Source organism: Symphalangus syndactylus, chromosome 20 (assembly GCF_028878055.3).
Source record: "Symphalangus syndactylus isolate Jambi chromosome 20, NHGRI_mSymSyn1-v2.1_pri, whole genome shotgun sequence".
NCBI classification, from domain to species: Eukaryota; Metazoa; Chordata; class Mammalia; order Primates; family Hylobatidae; genus Symphalangus; species Symphalangus syndactylus.
In genome coordinates this window covers 19,863,100-19,877,478 of record NC_072442.2, presented here as the reverse complement: position 1 = coordinate 19,877,478, position 14,379 = coordinate 19,863,100, and the positions used below count along the sequence as shown (strand labels likewise).

The window sequence follows — 14,379 nt, the reverse complement described above, 5'->3', positions numbered from 1 at the left end:
GCAGGCGGATAACCTGAGGTCAGGAGTTTGAGACCAGCTGGCCAACATGGCGAAACCCCGTCTCTACTAAAAATACAAAAATGAGCCAGGCGTGGTAGTGGGCGTCTGTACTCCCAGCTACTCGAGAGGCTGAGGCAGGAGAATCACTTGAACCCCAGAAGCAGAGGTTGCAGTGAGCCAAGATCATGCTCCAGACTGGGTGACAGAGCGAGATACCATCTCAAAAAAAAAAAAAAAAAAAGTTTGTTGGATTTCTCTATTACTTGTCTAAAACATTCCTAACAAATACAAGCGCTCTTAAGTACATGAGATTCAGCACACAGGCCGTGACCCACTTTGGCTGCTTTGAAACCTATCTTAAGTACATGAGATTCAGCACACAGGCCATGACTCACTTTGGCTGCTTTGAAACCTATCATCTATTTCAAACTTCAAGAAAGGGCCAGCCAGGCGTGGTGGCTCACGCCTGTAATCCCAGCACTTTGGGAGGCCGAGGCGGGTGGATCACCTGAGGCCAGAAGTTCAAGACCAACCTGGTCAACATGGTGAAACCCCATCTCTGCTAAATACACAAAAATTAGCCGGGTGTGGCGGCAGGCACCTGTAATCCCAGCTACTCAGGAGGCTGAGGCAGAAGAATCGCTTGAACCTGTGAGGCAGAGGTTGCAGTGAGCCGAGATATCTACTAAAATACATTTTTTAAAAAAGGGTCCATATAACACTTCTCACAGGAACTTGCAACTTACAAAAATTTTTAAATTTCATTATACCAACGCCCACAGATGTCTAAAAAAACTTAGAAATAAAGCCTGTACATCATATTAAAAGGAAATTGTCTAACATATCATACCTGGTGGCATTCCAGGCATCAGAGGTGGTATTCCTGGTCCAGGTGGCATCATTCCACCCATTGGCATCATTCTATTAGAAAGCAAATTTCAAGAAACAGTAAGTTAATGAACAGCATAAACCATTAAAAAATATTCTGGCTAAAGCCTGAAACAACACTAGATAGAAGACTTGAATCTGACCTCTAATACTGAAATGAATCAAAGCTGAAAGAACACACAACACACTGTAACAATCCTATCAAAATAAACTGTCTAAAACCCAGCAAACTCTTTGGTTTACCAATAAAAGAAAAAAAAATGTTGACAAAACATTTAAAGTCATTGAGAACAAATATACTGTCAGTATGTACAAGAGGCCTCATCTAAAATATGTGTAATGGGAAAGCAAATTCACCACTTCTTCCATTTGGAAAATATCCACACAGAGTATTAAAGAAAAAGAAGAAATCTCTAGCTCAGAGTTGTGTTGGATTTTGAAAAGAAAAAGATTGAATGAATATACCCTGTGAAATGAGATTTTTTATTTGGCTAAGTGCAGCAGCTCACACCTATAATCCCAGAAGTTTTGAGAGGCCAAGGCTCAAGGACTGCTTGAACCCAGGAGTTCAAGACCAGGCTGGGCAAAAAGTGAGACCGTATCTTTTTAAAAAAGCAAAAATTTTAAACATTAGCTGGGTGCAGTAGTGTGCGCCTGTAGTCCCAGATAGGGGGCTGAGGTGGGAGAATCACTTGAGCCCAGGAGGTCAAGGCTGCAGTAAGCTGTGACTGCACCACTGCACTGTAGTCTGGGCGACAGAGTAAGAGACCCTGTGTCAAATACATACACACACACACATACTTTTTTTTTTTTTTTAGAGAAAGGAAATACTACCACCAAAATTAAAGACACTCAAAAGTAAAACCAGATGGCCTATTTACAATAACTACCTAACACTAAACCATGACTTAAAAACACAACCCACTTATTTTTTTTCCCTAAAAGAGCTCACCTTCAAATATCAGTGTCCAATTCACTTAAAAAATGACAAATAGGTCAATTTTCTTTAAAATTTTTTACATTTTGTGGGTAAATTCAGTTCTTGATTTAAAATTTTTATCAGAAGATTAACTTCTATTAATACATTAGAAAATTCCATTACATCCTATAATAATAAAGCATGTAATTTCATAGAATATAGTCTTTCTTAAATACTAACCCTTATTATCAGGTCCCATTACTTTCAATAGTTTGGAGAAAATCACTGCACGTTTGAAGTATGTTTATATGGGTCTATTACTATTTCCTAAAAGATGTTTTATTTTCCTTCTTTAAGAGACCTGCGTTAATTAGCTTGCAAGTTTTAGTGAGGAAGGTTAGAAAATTTCTCAAGTCAAATGAATAGATACCATTAAACACACACATAAAAAAAATGACAGTATGATTATACCTCCTGAATTACATTATGAATGAGATGCTTACATGTTTTCACCGCAAAATGACTGGGTGTATTTTCTCTGATGATGCAATCTGTGAAAATGTATGACAAAATCAAAATCTAACTGTGATTTTCAAAATACAGTGGGAAAGTGTATTGTATACCTCTCACATCCAACAATATTTAAGTAAAAGTGATGGGCACAAGCACCTCATATTCATTTTAGTTTTGATGCTTTGACAAACAAATCATTTACAGTTTCTCTGCTTCTTGTCACAACTACAAAGTGTCACAGATAATTCTGAATCTCAGAAACGCAAATCTATAAATAACCAACTACTTTAATCACAGTAAATGCAATTGAAGTAGATGGTTGCTTACATATACCCTAAAACCCAAAAATCTATTACTCAGAGGCAAATTTATATTCCTTAAATTTATTGGTTGATCCCTTTATTAGACAAGATTTATAGAGCCCATACCTTCTAGAAGCAAAAAATGGAAAGTAACATTTCATTCATATAACATCCAAATTGAAAAAGATCAATTACTAGGCAAAAGCCTACAACACAATTAAAAGAATTTTCTTACCCAGGTGGCATGCCTGGCATAACTGGTGGCATTCCTGGCATCAGAGGAGGAACACCTGGCATTAATGGAGGTATGCCTACAAGCAAGAATTTCAATCAAAATAATAACAAATATTAAAGAGTTAGAGGAAAGAAAGTAATACTTCGATACAATATCAATAATGTCCTAAAAATGTTAGATTTTAAGCAATCCGATGTGCTACCTGGAGGCATTCCTGGTGCTCCTGGTACTGGTGGCAGTCCCGGCTGTGCCATTGGGGGAATATAACCTTGTTGAGGTTGAACAGGCTGTGGCTGAAATGAAGTAGAGGCTGCGGAGTCGTCGTCGTCATACTCATCAGAATCATCTTGTTGCTTCTTTTTTTGACTTTCTGTTAAAAAAAAATCTTAATTATTTCCATAGAGTAAAAACTAAGTTTATTTACAACATTCAATATTTAAAAACACGTATATGGGTAAAATTAGTTCATGAGATTTTTCTTCCCCAAAAATTCAATTAATACTGCTCTATGTTCTTCAAATGTGTTTTCACCCTATATATTAAACAAGGTTAACGTTCTTTCCCTGTCCTATAAAAGGTAAAATGATTATCCTAAATCAGTATTTTTTCTTTTAAATTTTTAGTAGGGTCTTGCTCTGTAACGCAGGCTGGACAGCAGCAGCACGACTGCAGCTCACTGCACTCTCAAACTCCTGGGCTGAAGTGATCCTCCCGCCTCAGTCTCCCAAGTAGCTGGGACTGCAGACACATGCCACCACACTGGACCTTTTTTTTTTTTTTTTTTTTTTTTTTGTAAAGGTGAGGTCTTGAACTTTTGGCCTCAAGTGATCCTACGGCCTCAGCCACGTAAAGCACTGAAATTATAGGAGTCCTTCATTTTCATATGCCTTAACACTTGCTAATTCTATTTGGAATTCAATTATGAATAATAATGTAAGAAAATGGAATGATCCAAATGGTACTGTATATATACAAATCAAGCATGTCTTCAAAAACAGAGCTCAAATTTTAAATTTCAAACAAATCTATCATCTACCATTCAATTTTATCTACCTTATCTATCAAGTGATCAATCAATCGATTTATCTAGATAAGATCTCACTCTGTTGCCCAGACTGGAGTGAAGAATTCACAGCTCACTGAAGCCTCAACCCCCTGGGGTCAAGAGATCCTCCTACCTCAGCTGAGACTATAGGCATGTGCCACCACGCCCAGCTAATTTTTGTATTTTTTTTTGTAAAGACAGGGTGTCTTTCTCTATTGCCTAGGTTGGTCTCCCAATTTCTGGGCTCAAGCAATCTTCCTGCACTGCCTGCCCATAGTGCTGGGACTACAGGTGTGAGCCACTGCAACTACCCTACCATTAAATTTATAATTGAAAATACTAACTCTGGGCTTAAGTGAGGCTGAAAAAAGAATATTATCACAAGGGGAGAGAGATGGTGGCTCACACCTGTAATCTCAGCACTTTGGGAGATCTCGGCGGGTAGACTGCTTGAGGTCAGGAGTTTGAGACCAGCCTGACCAACATGGTGAAATCCCGTTTCTACTAAAAAATATAAAAACTAGGCCAGGTGTGGTGACTCACGTCTCCAATCCCAGCACTTTGGGAGGCCGAGGCGGGCAGATCACGAGGTCAGAAGTTCAAGACCAGCCTGATCAACATGGCGAAACCCCGTCTCTACTAAAAACACAAAAATTAGCCAGGTGTGATGGCGCACACCTCTAATTCCAGCTACTCCGAAGGCTGAGGCAGGAGAATCACTTGAACCTGCGAAGCGGAGGTTGTGGTGAGCCAAGATCGCACCACTGCACTCCAGCCTGGGCAACAGAGTGAGACTCCGTCTCAAAACAAAAACAAAAACAAACAAAAATCAGCTGGGTGTGGTGGCACACACCTGTAGTCCCAGCTACTCAGGTGGCTGAGGCACAAGAATCACTTAAGGCTGGGCATGGTGGCTTGCGCCTGTAATCCCAGCATTTTGGGAGGCCGAAGTGGGCAAATCACAACTTAGGGTCTGGAGTTTGATACCAGCCTGGCCAACATGGTAAAACCCTGTATCTAAAAACACAAAAACCAGCCAGGCGTGGTGGTGCATGCCTGTAGTGCCAGCTACTCAGGAGGCCGAGGGAAGAGAATCGCTTGAACCTGGGAGGCAGAGGTTGCAGTGCAGTGAGCCGAGATCATGCTACTGCACTCTAGCCTGGCAACAGAGCAAGACTCCACCTCAAAAAAAGAAAAAAACAAACCAACAATCACTTAAACCCCGGAGGCAGAAGATGCAGAGAGCCGAGATCACACCACTGTACTCCAGCCTCGGCTAGACAGAGTAAGCCTCTGTCTCAATAAAAATAAAAATAAAACTTATCCCAATATTTACCTTGTGTTTTCTGTTCAAGAAGTCGTCGTCTTTCATCCATGTCTTTTTCTGGAATACCTTCCATACCATATATTTCCAATTCTATGTCTGTTCTTCCAGGTATTGCATTTGGTACGGCATCTATTGTTTCTTTATGTACCTAACAACAACAATTTCCATTAGATAAAAGTCTTTTTTAAGAATAATTCCAAGTTAATCAAAGACTGCTTAGTATAAAGAATAAATGTTCTATAGGGAGGCCATGTAGAGCCAACTCCCAGTTTTGCCATTCACTAGTTCTGTGACATTAAGCATGTCAGTGGACTTCTAAGCCTCAGTTTACTTCACCTACATAATAGCTAATTTCTAGAGTTGTTTTTAGGATTAAATATTGTATATAAAAAACACTTGACAAGATGTCTAACACACAGTAAGCATTCAATAAACATTCTTTTACCAAATAATCTTGATTACTTCAATAATTAGCAGTAACTAGTAGTCCTATCCAAATCAGGGATGTTTCAAGCGTGAATTAAGTAAAGATTATGAAACAGCCTCATATTAAGAATTAGAAATAGGCTGGGTGCGGTGGCTCACGCTTGTAATCCCAGCACTTTGGGAGGCCGAGGCGGACAGATCACGAGGTCAGGAGATCAAGACCACGGTGAAACCCCGTCTCTACTAAAAATACAAAAAAATTAGCCGGGCGTGGTGGCGGGCGCCTGTAGTCCCAACTACTCGGAGAGGCTGAGGCAGGAGAATGACGTGAACCCAGGAGGCGGAGCTTGCAGTGAGCTGAGACTGCGCCACTGCACTCCAGCCTGGGTGACAGAGCAAGACAAAAAAAAAAAAAAAATTAGAATATAGCCAAGCGAGGTGGCTCACATCTGTAATCCCAGCACTTGGAGGCCGAGACAGGTGGATCACCTGAGGTCAGGAGTTTGAGACCAGCCTGGCCAACATGGCAAAACCCTGTCCCAACTAAAAATACAAAAATTAGCTGGGTGTGGTGGGGGCTGCCTGTAATCCCAGCTACTGGGGAGGCTGAGGAGGGAGAATCACTTGAAGTGAGCAGAGGTCGCACCACTGCAATCCAGCCTGCGTGAGAGGCAGTCCCTCAAAAAAAAAAAAAAAAAAAAATTAGCGGGGCGTGGTGGTGCACACCCGTAATCCCAGCCTGTCTGAGGCATGAGAATCACTTGAACCTGGGAGGCAGAGGTTGCAGTGAGCACTCCAGCCTGGGCCGATACCGCGAGACTGTCTCCAAAAAAAATAAATAAATAAAAAATAAAAAGTCAGGTGTGGTGGCTCACGCCTATAATCCCAGCACTTTGGGAGGCTGAGGCAGGCGGATCACGAGGTCAAGAGTTTGAGACCAGCCTGACCAACATGGTGAAATCCCATCTCTACTAAAAATACAAAAATTAGCTGGACATGGTGGCACGTGCCTGTAATCCCAGCTACTCAGGAGGCCGAGGCAGAAGAATCACTTGAACATGGGAGGCAGAGGTTACAGTGAGCTGAGACTGTGCCACGGCACTCTAGCCTGCGCAAGAGAGCGAGATTCTGTCTCAAAAAAATAATAATAATAATAATAATAATAATAATTAGAATAGCAAATTTTCTAAGTATAGATGTTGAGACAAGCCTCGGGTTACAAACTAGAAAAGTTACATTTACAAGCAGTATCACTTGTAACTAATGAGTTAGGTGAGGCATTTTATTTTACTTTTTTTTTTTTTTAAGACAGGGTCTCACTCTGCCACCCAGGCAGGAGTACAGTGGCATTATCTCAGTTCACTGGAACCTCTGCCTCCCAAGCTCAAGCCACCCTCCCACCTCAGCCTCCCAAGTAACTGGGACTACAGGTGTGCGCCACCATGCCTGGCTAATTTTTGTATTTTCTGTGGCGAGGGGGTTTTGTTATGTTCCCCAGGCTGGTCTCAAACTCCTGAACTCAAGGGATCCACCTGCCTCAGTGTCCTCAAGTGCTGGGTTACGGAGGTGAGCCACCATGCCCGGCCCTGAGGCACTTTAACATGTTTATTGCAACACACTGAAAATCTGGGATTTTTTTTCATTATGTTGTTTTGCTACATAAGTGCTTCTAATCTTCAGATCTGGATAACTTTTGCCAATAATGTAATATCCCTGCCAGTCTTGGTTTCTTCAGCAAGCCATTTTGCTGAAGTAGATGTCAAAGTATTTTGCCTAGACTATCAAGCCTTTCTGGAAATGCTAATGCATGCTCAAGTTTGAGAAACACTCATTTAGGCTAATGACTTTGATATATTTGCCCAAATACTCATTTTTTCTTTCCTCCTAAGACATTTTCATGTATGAACAGAAAAGTAACTACAAAAAGCTAAGTATTTTCTTCTTAGCAATGTATCTCACTTAAAGATTTGAAACTGGGGCATGCAAATCAAACTCAGAAATTATCTTAATATCTGATTGTTAAAAGCTGTTCCTTATGTTGCAATTAAAACATTTATGGATAAAGCAGCTTAACAAGTGACTTAATTGCCCCGTTTCCCAATATTTTGCTATTCTTTAATAAATGCAACAGGCATTCTATAAACAATGACATTCACATACACACTAATCTTCACTACATTTATGAGAAGGGCAACAATTAATTTAAAGGTGTACCTATTATGGTACAGCCAGAATTAGATTTCTTGGGACCTTGCCAAGCAAAGTCATAGGGTCTTGGTTGAAAAGACAGGAGCAAGCATTGATGAGGAACTGCAGGGAACCACCTAACTTACTAATAATGTCTTAGGGTTTATCATCTAAAAAAATTGGTGTGATTTAACTGCCAGGCCTATCTCACAGGTTGCTGTGAAAATAGGACTAAATAAAGGCACTTAGACAATTAATAATGTTACTAAGTTTCTCAACTAACCTCCTTGCAGTTTCCACTCCACTTCTCTGCTCTTCATAAAGTGCAACTCCCTAAGAGTGCCTCCGCTTCCTCTCCCTTTGTCTCTTCAAAGCACCGTAATCACACTTCACCCTCACCACTCTTGGCAATCGCTCTTTGTCACATCACCAATGACCTTATTAACCCAGTCTCAGTCCTCTTACTGAACCAGCATTTGACTCGGTTAAATAACTCACTCCTTGAAACACATCATTGACTTCCAGGGCACTACTCTTGGTTTTCCTACCTTTCAATCTCCTTGGATGATTCCTTTTAATCTCCTGACCTTCAAATGTTGTAAGTGGCCCAGAGCAGAGAGCACCTAATTTCCATCCACGCTATAGTACTTACAAAGGACATCTAGTAGCACGGCTTAAACTATCCACCCTTACATTATATGCTTCCAAATTTCTATCTCCTGTTTTAATTTCTATGAACTCCTGACTTGTACATCAAACTGCTTAGGTAACCTTTTCATCTGGATATTTAATAGACCTCAAACACACCTACACTCAAAATTAACAGAGGACTCCCTTATTCTCATTCTTAAGCCTATTATCCCTGTAGCTTTTCACATCTCGGTATATGCTCGGATAAAACATTTTTGAGACGGGATTTCACTCTTGTAACCCAAGTTGGAGCCGAGTAGTGCTATCATGGCTCACTGCAGTTTTGTCCTCCCCAGCTCAAGTGATCCTCCTGCCTCAGCCTCCCGAGTAGCTGGGACACAGGCACATGCCGCCATGCCCGCCATGCCCAACTTTGCATTTTTTGTAGAGACAGGGTCTCATTATATTGCCCAGGCTAGTCTCAAACTATTAGGATCAAGTGATTAGTCCATCTCGGCCTGCCAAAGTGCTGATTACAGGCGTGAGCCACTGCACCTAGCCAGACCATCTTGAGATCAACATCTTGAGACCACCCTCAACTCCTCACTTTTTCTTATATCCCATATCTAACCTATCAAACTCTGGTCTCTGTCACCATCTCCCCTTGTCTGGAATATTCCAAGTCTTCTAAACTGGTCTCACTGTACTCTGCACTTTACTTTCAACCCTGCAGCCAGAAAAATCCTTTTAAAAAGTCTTACAGGCTGGGCACGGTGGCTCACGCCTGTAATCCCAGCACTTTGGGAGGCCAAGGAAGGTGGATGAGGAGGTCAGGAGTTCAAGACCAGCCTGGCCAAGATGGTGAAACCCCATTTCTACTAAAAATACAAAACAATTAGCCAGGCACAATGGCAGGCATCTGTAATCCCAGCTACTCGGGAGGCTGAGGCAGAATCGCTTGAACCCAGAGGGCAGAGGCTGCAGTGAGCCAAGATCGCACCCACTGTACTCTAGCCTGGGCGAAAGAGACTCCGTCTCAAGAAAAAAAAAAAAAAAAAGTCTAACAGAGGCCAGCTGCAGTGACTTATGCCTGTAATCCCAGCACTTTGGGAGGCCAAAGTGGACGGGATCACTTGAGGCCAGGAGTTCAAGACCAGCCTGGCCAACGTGGTGAAACCCATCACTACTAAAAATACAACTCAGGCAGGCACGGTGGTGCATACCTGTAATCCTAGCTACTCGGAAGGCTGATGCACGAGAATCACTTAAGCCCAGAAGGCGGAGGCTGCAGTGAGCACAAGACAAAGCAAAACTCCCTTTCAAAAAAAAAAAAAAAAAAAAAAAAAGTGACAGAGCATAGCATACATCTCTATTTAAACCCCCATTTCATTCAGAATTAAAGAAAATGGCTGGGCTCAGTGGCTCACAACTGTAATTCCAGCACTTTGGGAATCGATTGATCCCGGGAGTTGGGAGACCAGCCTGTGCAACACAGTGAGACTCTGTCTCTACAAAAATAAAACTTTAAAAATAGCCGGGTATGGTGGCACACAACTGTTGTCCCAGGTACTCAGGAGGCTAAGGTGGAAGGATCATTTGAGTAAGGGAGTTCAAAGTTGAGTTGCAGTGAGCTACGATCTGCACTCCAGCCTGGACAACAGAGTGAGACCCTGTCAATCAATCAAAATAAAATGTTTTTACCCACATAACCCAATATAATAGTTAGCTATGTGACAGAGAAACTGAGCATTTAGATATTTATATAATTTTAAATAGTCACATGTAACTAATGGCTGCAACAGTGAACAGCTGTGGGTCTAACATGTAGTAGGTTCTCTAACACTTTTTTTTTTTTTTTTTGAGACAGAGTCTCTGTCACCCAGGCTGGAGTGCAGTGGCACAAACTCAGCTCACTGCAACCTCTGCCTCCCGGGTTCAAGTGGTTCTCCTGTCTCAGCGCCACCCCGCCCCCCACCCCCGGGTAGCCAGGACTACAGGCGTCTGCCACCACGCCCAGCTAATTTTTTGTATTTTTAGTAGAGATGGGGTTTCACCATGTTGGCCAGGCTGGTCTCCAACTCCTGACCTCAGGTGATCCACCAGCCTCTGCCTCCCAAAGTACTGGGATTATGGGCGTGAGCCACCACACCTGGTCAACATTTTAAAATGAGTATTAAATTGTTGTTAGAAAGTATCTGGAGTGAAAAGGATCTATATAAATTTATCTTTAAACCTGGAGAAACCACGTCTCCCTACCTCCCACCAATAGTAGTTTCCAATGACTGGGTATTTGCTCATCTCATATTTCTCTAAGGTCTAATTTAGCAAAAATTTAGACAGCTCTAGGACTAAGCAAAAGTAGAATAATGTTGAATGAGCCATGAAGGTACTTACTAGACCTTAAAAAATATAAATTACAATGCTCTATTTATTAAAAGAACTTAAAAAACCTAGAAATTATTGTTATTATTATATATATATTTTTTTTTGAGACAGAGTCTCGCCCTGTTGCTCAGGCTGGAATGCAGTGGCACGATCTCGGCTCACTGCAACCTCTGCCTCCACGGTTCAAATGATTCTCTTGCCTCAGTCTCCCCAGTAGCCGGGATTACAGGCGCATGCCAACACACCCTGCTAATTTTTGTATCTTTAGTAGAAAAGGGGTTTCACCATGTTGGTCAGGCTGTCTTGAACTCCGGACCTTGTGATCCACCCACCTTGGCCTCCCAAAGTGCTGGGATTAGAGGCGTGAGCCACCGCGCCCCACCAAAACCTAGAAATTATATATATATATATATATTTTTTTTTGAGACGGAGTCTCGCTCTGTCACCCAGGCTGGAGTGCAGTGGCACAATCTCGGCTCACTGCAAGCTCCGCCTCCCGGGTTCACGCCATTCTCCTGCCTCAGCCTCTCCGAGTAGCTGGGACTACAGGCGCCAGCCACCACGTCGGGCTAATTTTTTGTATTTTTAGTAGAGATCACGATCTCCTGACCTCGTGATCCGCCCGCCTCGGCCTCCCAAAGTGCTGGGATTACAAGCGTGAGCCACTGCACCCGGCCCTAGAAATTATTAAATGAAATACAATTCTGGGCTGGCACAATGGCTCATGCCCATAATCCCAGGGCTTTGGGAGAACGAGGCAGGAAGATGGCTAGAACCCAGGAATATGAGGCTGCAGTGAGCCATAACCATGTCACTGCAATCCAGCCTGGGCCACAGAGCAAGGCCATCTCTTAAAAACAAAAGCAAAAAGTACAATGCTGCCATTCCAAAAGAAGTCCAATAAATAAAGTGCTGAAATTAGCCTAGCCCCAAGCTACAGATAATAACAAATCCTTCAATGGCAGTAAGTAATGACTGTTAACTAAGTATTAATTCTTATGGCCAGACCACCTACAAAATCTAAATTGCTGATCCTTGTTCTCTGCTCCAAGTACTCAGGAAATATTTTGTGATTTCGATCTGTTACCAATCTAACCTAGTAAGGTACTATCAAACTAAATACAAATACAAACCCTCTTTAAACAGAAAAAGCCAGTTTTGTTTATTGTCTTGATGGCTATCGAACAAATTTGTTTTTTTTTTAAGGCTGACTGGCTATCTTTTGCAGCAAGTAAATGAACAACAACAAAAAAAACTACAGTTGTCAGAGAAATAAATGAGTATTCTTTCCGCCAGGCGCGGTGGCTCATGCCTGTAATCCCAGCACTCTGCGAGGCCCCGGTGGCTGGATCACCTGAGGTCAGGAGTTCGAGACCAGCCTGGCCAACATGGTGAAATCCCAGTCTCTACTAAAAATACAAAAAATTAGCCGGGCATGGTGGCGGCCGCCTGTAGTCCCAGCTACTCGGGAGGCTGAGGCAGAAGAATAGCTTGAACCCGAGAGGCAGAGGTTGCACTGGGCCGAGATTGCACCATTGCACTCCAGCCTGGGCGACAAGACCGAAACTGAAAAAAATAAAAAAGATTATTCTTTCAAGTTGTTTCCAAATCACAAGCGGACAATAAATACAAAAGAAAAATCCTTACCTGCATGCAATGAATAGCTAAGCCAGGTCCTGTATACAATTTCTTGTGACATATATGGCATTTAAAATGCTTTGCTTTTTGGTGCTGAATAAGGATCTTCTCATCATCAAAATCTCTATTACAATACCTGATCAATACTGTTAAGGCACAAAAACAGCCTAATGATGACACTGCCTATAATAAAAACATGGATAACATTACAATATGGGAACAGCTAAAACCAAAATGGTACTGTATAGAAACTCTGCTTTTTATATTTATTACACAATTAGGGACTACACTTGCCATGTTATTTCAGTATTTTCAATTTCCTAGAAGCCCAGCTCTCTTCACCACCCCAAAAAACACATCTCAGTAATCAGCAATACACTTTGTCAAATTCCTATGTTTAACAGAGATGTCGGTGAAACTTTTGTTATAAGTATTTCAACATTTATAAATGCACTCTGAGGACAGGAAAGAGTTAAGAAATCCCCAAGGTTCTGTCAAGACAATTACTTCACTAGATATGAAAACGACAGCAATAACTGGATTAGGAATTTAGCAATATTTAGAATCTAAGATTAACTATATGGTGAACAATAATCACATAATTTCGAATGAACAATCCATAAAGTTGTTTCCAATTCCGTATGAATTTATGTTGCCAAGCAATGTATTTAAATTCACAGATCAATAAAATCAATAAAACAGAATTCTTACTAAATCAATAAAACAGAATTCTTACCTCACTACTCAGATTTTCCTAAAATCACACTACAAAATTCGTAACCGTATTTAAGCTATTTTTAAAACTGTTACATAAATAAACGCAGTACTGCAACAAGCCGCCTTTACGTACAAAACAGTAAATAAAATCAATTTTAATGTAAAGAATATTAACGCTTCCGGAAAAAGCATTAAATAATACCACACTGTAGTAAGAGTTTTCCTTTCTAATAAGATAGGCACTTTTTAGTCCTACCAAGTTGGGTAACAGAAACTCCACCCTGTGAGAACGCTTCCTGAAGATTAAGGCGCCTCTGGGTGAGACACGGAAGCTAGTTCTCCTCCCGCCCCGAAAAGAAAAAAAAAAAAAAAAAAGGTTCGAAACCGGGGTTGACTAACTTGGTTCTTTACTAAACCGCCAATTCGAAAAAATAAACACAAAACACACATAAAGTACATAAAAACAGAAAAAGTGGGTGACAGGCTGGGAAGCTGTCCCCAACCCTCCATGAAAGTAATAAGCCCATCGCACTCGAAGAAAAGTCCCTTTGTTGAATCGTCACCAAAACAACGGAATGTGGCTGAACAGTCCCTACGGGACACTGTCAATGGCGGAGGGGTCCAGGCCGCCTCCCAGAGTCCAAAATTCGCACCAAACAAGATCCTCCTGAGTCACAGAGTCACACGACCCACAACTGCAAGAGCCTATCGACCTCGGAACTCCGTCGACCTCGGAACCCCATTTTCCTAGAAGCCTTCCCAAGTCCAATCCCAGCCACCAGGCCACCCACGCAGACGCCTAAATACAAACGCTCCACGCCGTAAGCCAAATCCAGGCCTCCCAGTCCCAGGCCCCACCAACCGGCACCCCAACGCGACCTCGACTTCAAACTGACAAAGGATACCAGCACCATGGCTTCAGCTGCTTCTTCTTCTTGCGACCCATAACTGTGTTCTACCGGCACAGTAAAAGGGAGGAGAAAAGAAACAGGAGACACGAGGCGAAAAAATCCCTCACTTCCCCGACCCAACGGCTACCACCACGTCCCACAGGAAGCAGACACAAAATGGCCGACGGCCTCGTTCCCCGCTCCGCCTCCCGTCAGGCACTGCGGTAGGAGGCGGAGCCAAGAAGGGGAGGGTCACATGACGCAGACCTCCGCCCTG

At 42.2% G+C, this 14,379-nt stretch overlaps 1 protein-coding gene across 18 annotated transcripts in view; it reads right to left on the bottom strand.

Moving 5' to 3' along the window:
* ZNF207 (zinc finger protein 207) overlaps positions 1 to 14,343 on the bottom strand; it is a 32,418-nt gene extending 18,075 nt beyond the window's left edge. For 9 of the 18 annotated variants that reach the window (XR_010117991.1, XR_010117992.1, XR_010117990.1 and 6 more), the window contains exons 1-7: positions 14,118 to 14,330; positions 12,505 to 12,631; positions 5,239 to 5,377; positions 3,060 to 3,227; positions 2,858 to 2,933; positions 2,311 to 2,358; positions 851 to 921 (exon numbers count right to left, since the gene is read on the bottom strand). Coding sequence is in view for 7 of the 18 variants with exons in the window: in XM_063628520.1 (XP_063484590.1) it covers positions 851 to 921; positions 2,311 to 2,358; positions 2,858 to 2,933; positions 3,060 to 3,227; positions 5,239 to 5,377; positions 12,505 to 12,631; positions 14,118 to 14,158 (670 nt within the window). In the remaining 11 variants the exon portion in view is untranslated. Of the gene's footprint in view, positions 1 to 850; positions 922 to 2,310; positions 2,359 to 2,857; positions 2,934 to 3,059; positions 3,228 to 5,238; positions 5,378 to 12,504; positions 12,632 to 14,117 lie in introns of all 18 variants that reach the window. The other 9 variants (XR_010117993.1, XR_010117999.1, XM_055258270.2 and 6 more) reach the window with 4 other exon arrangements.
* Between the last annotated feature and the right edge of the window lie 36 nt (positions 14,344 to 14,379).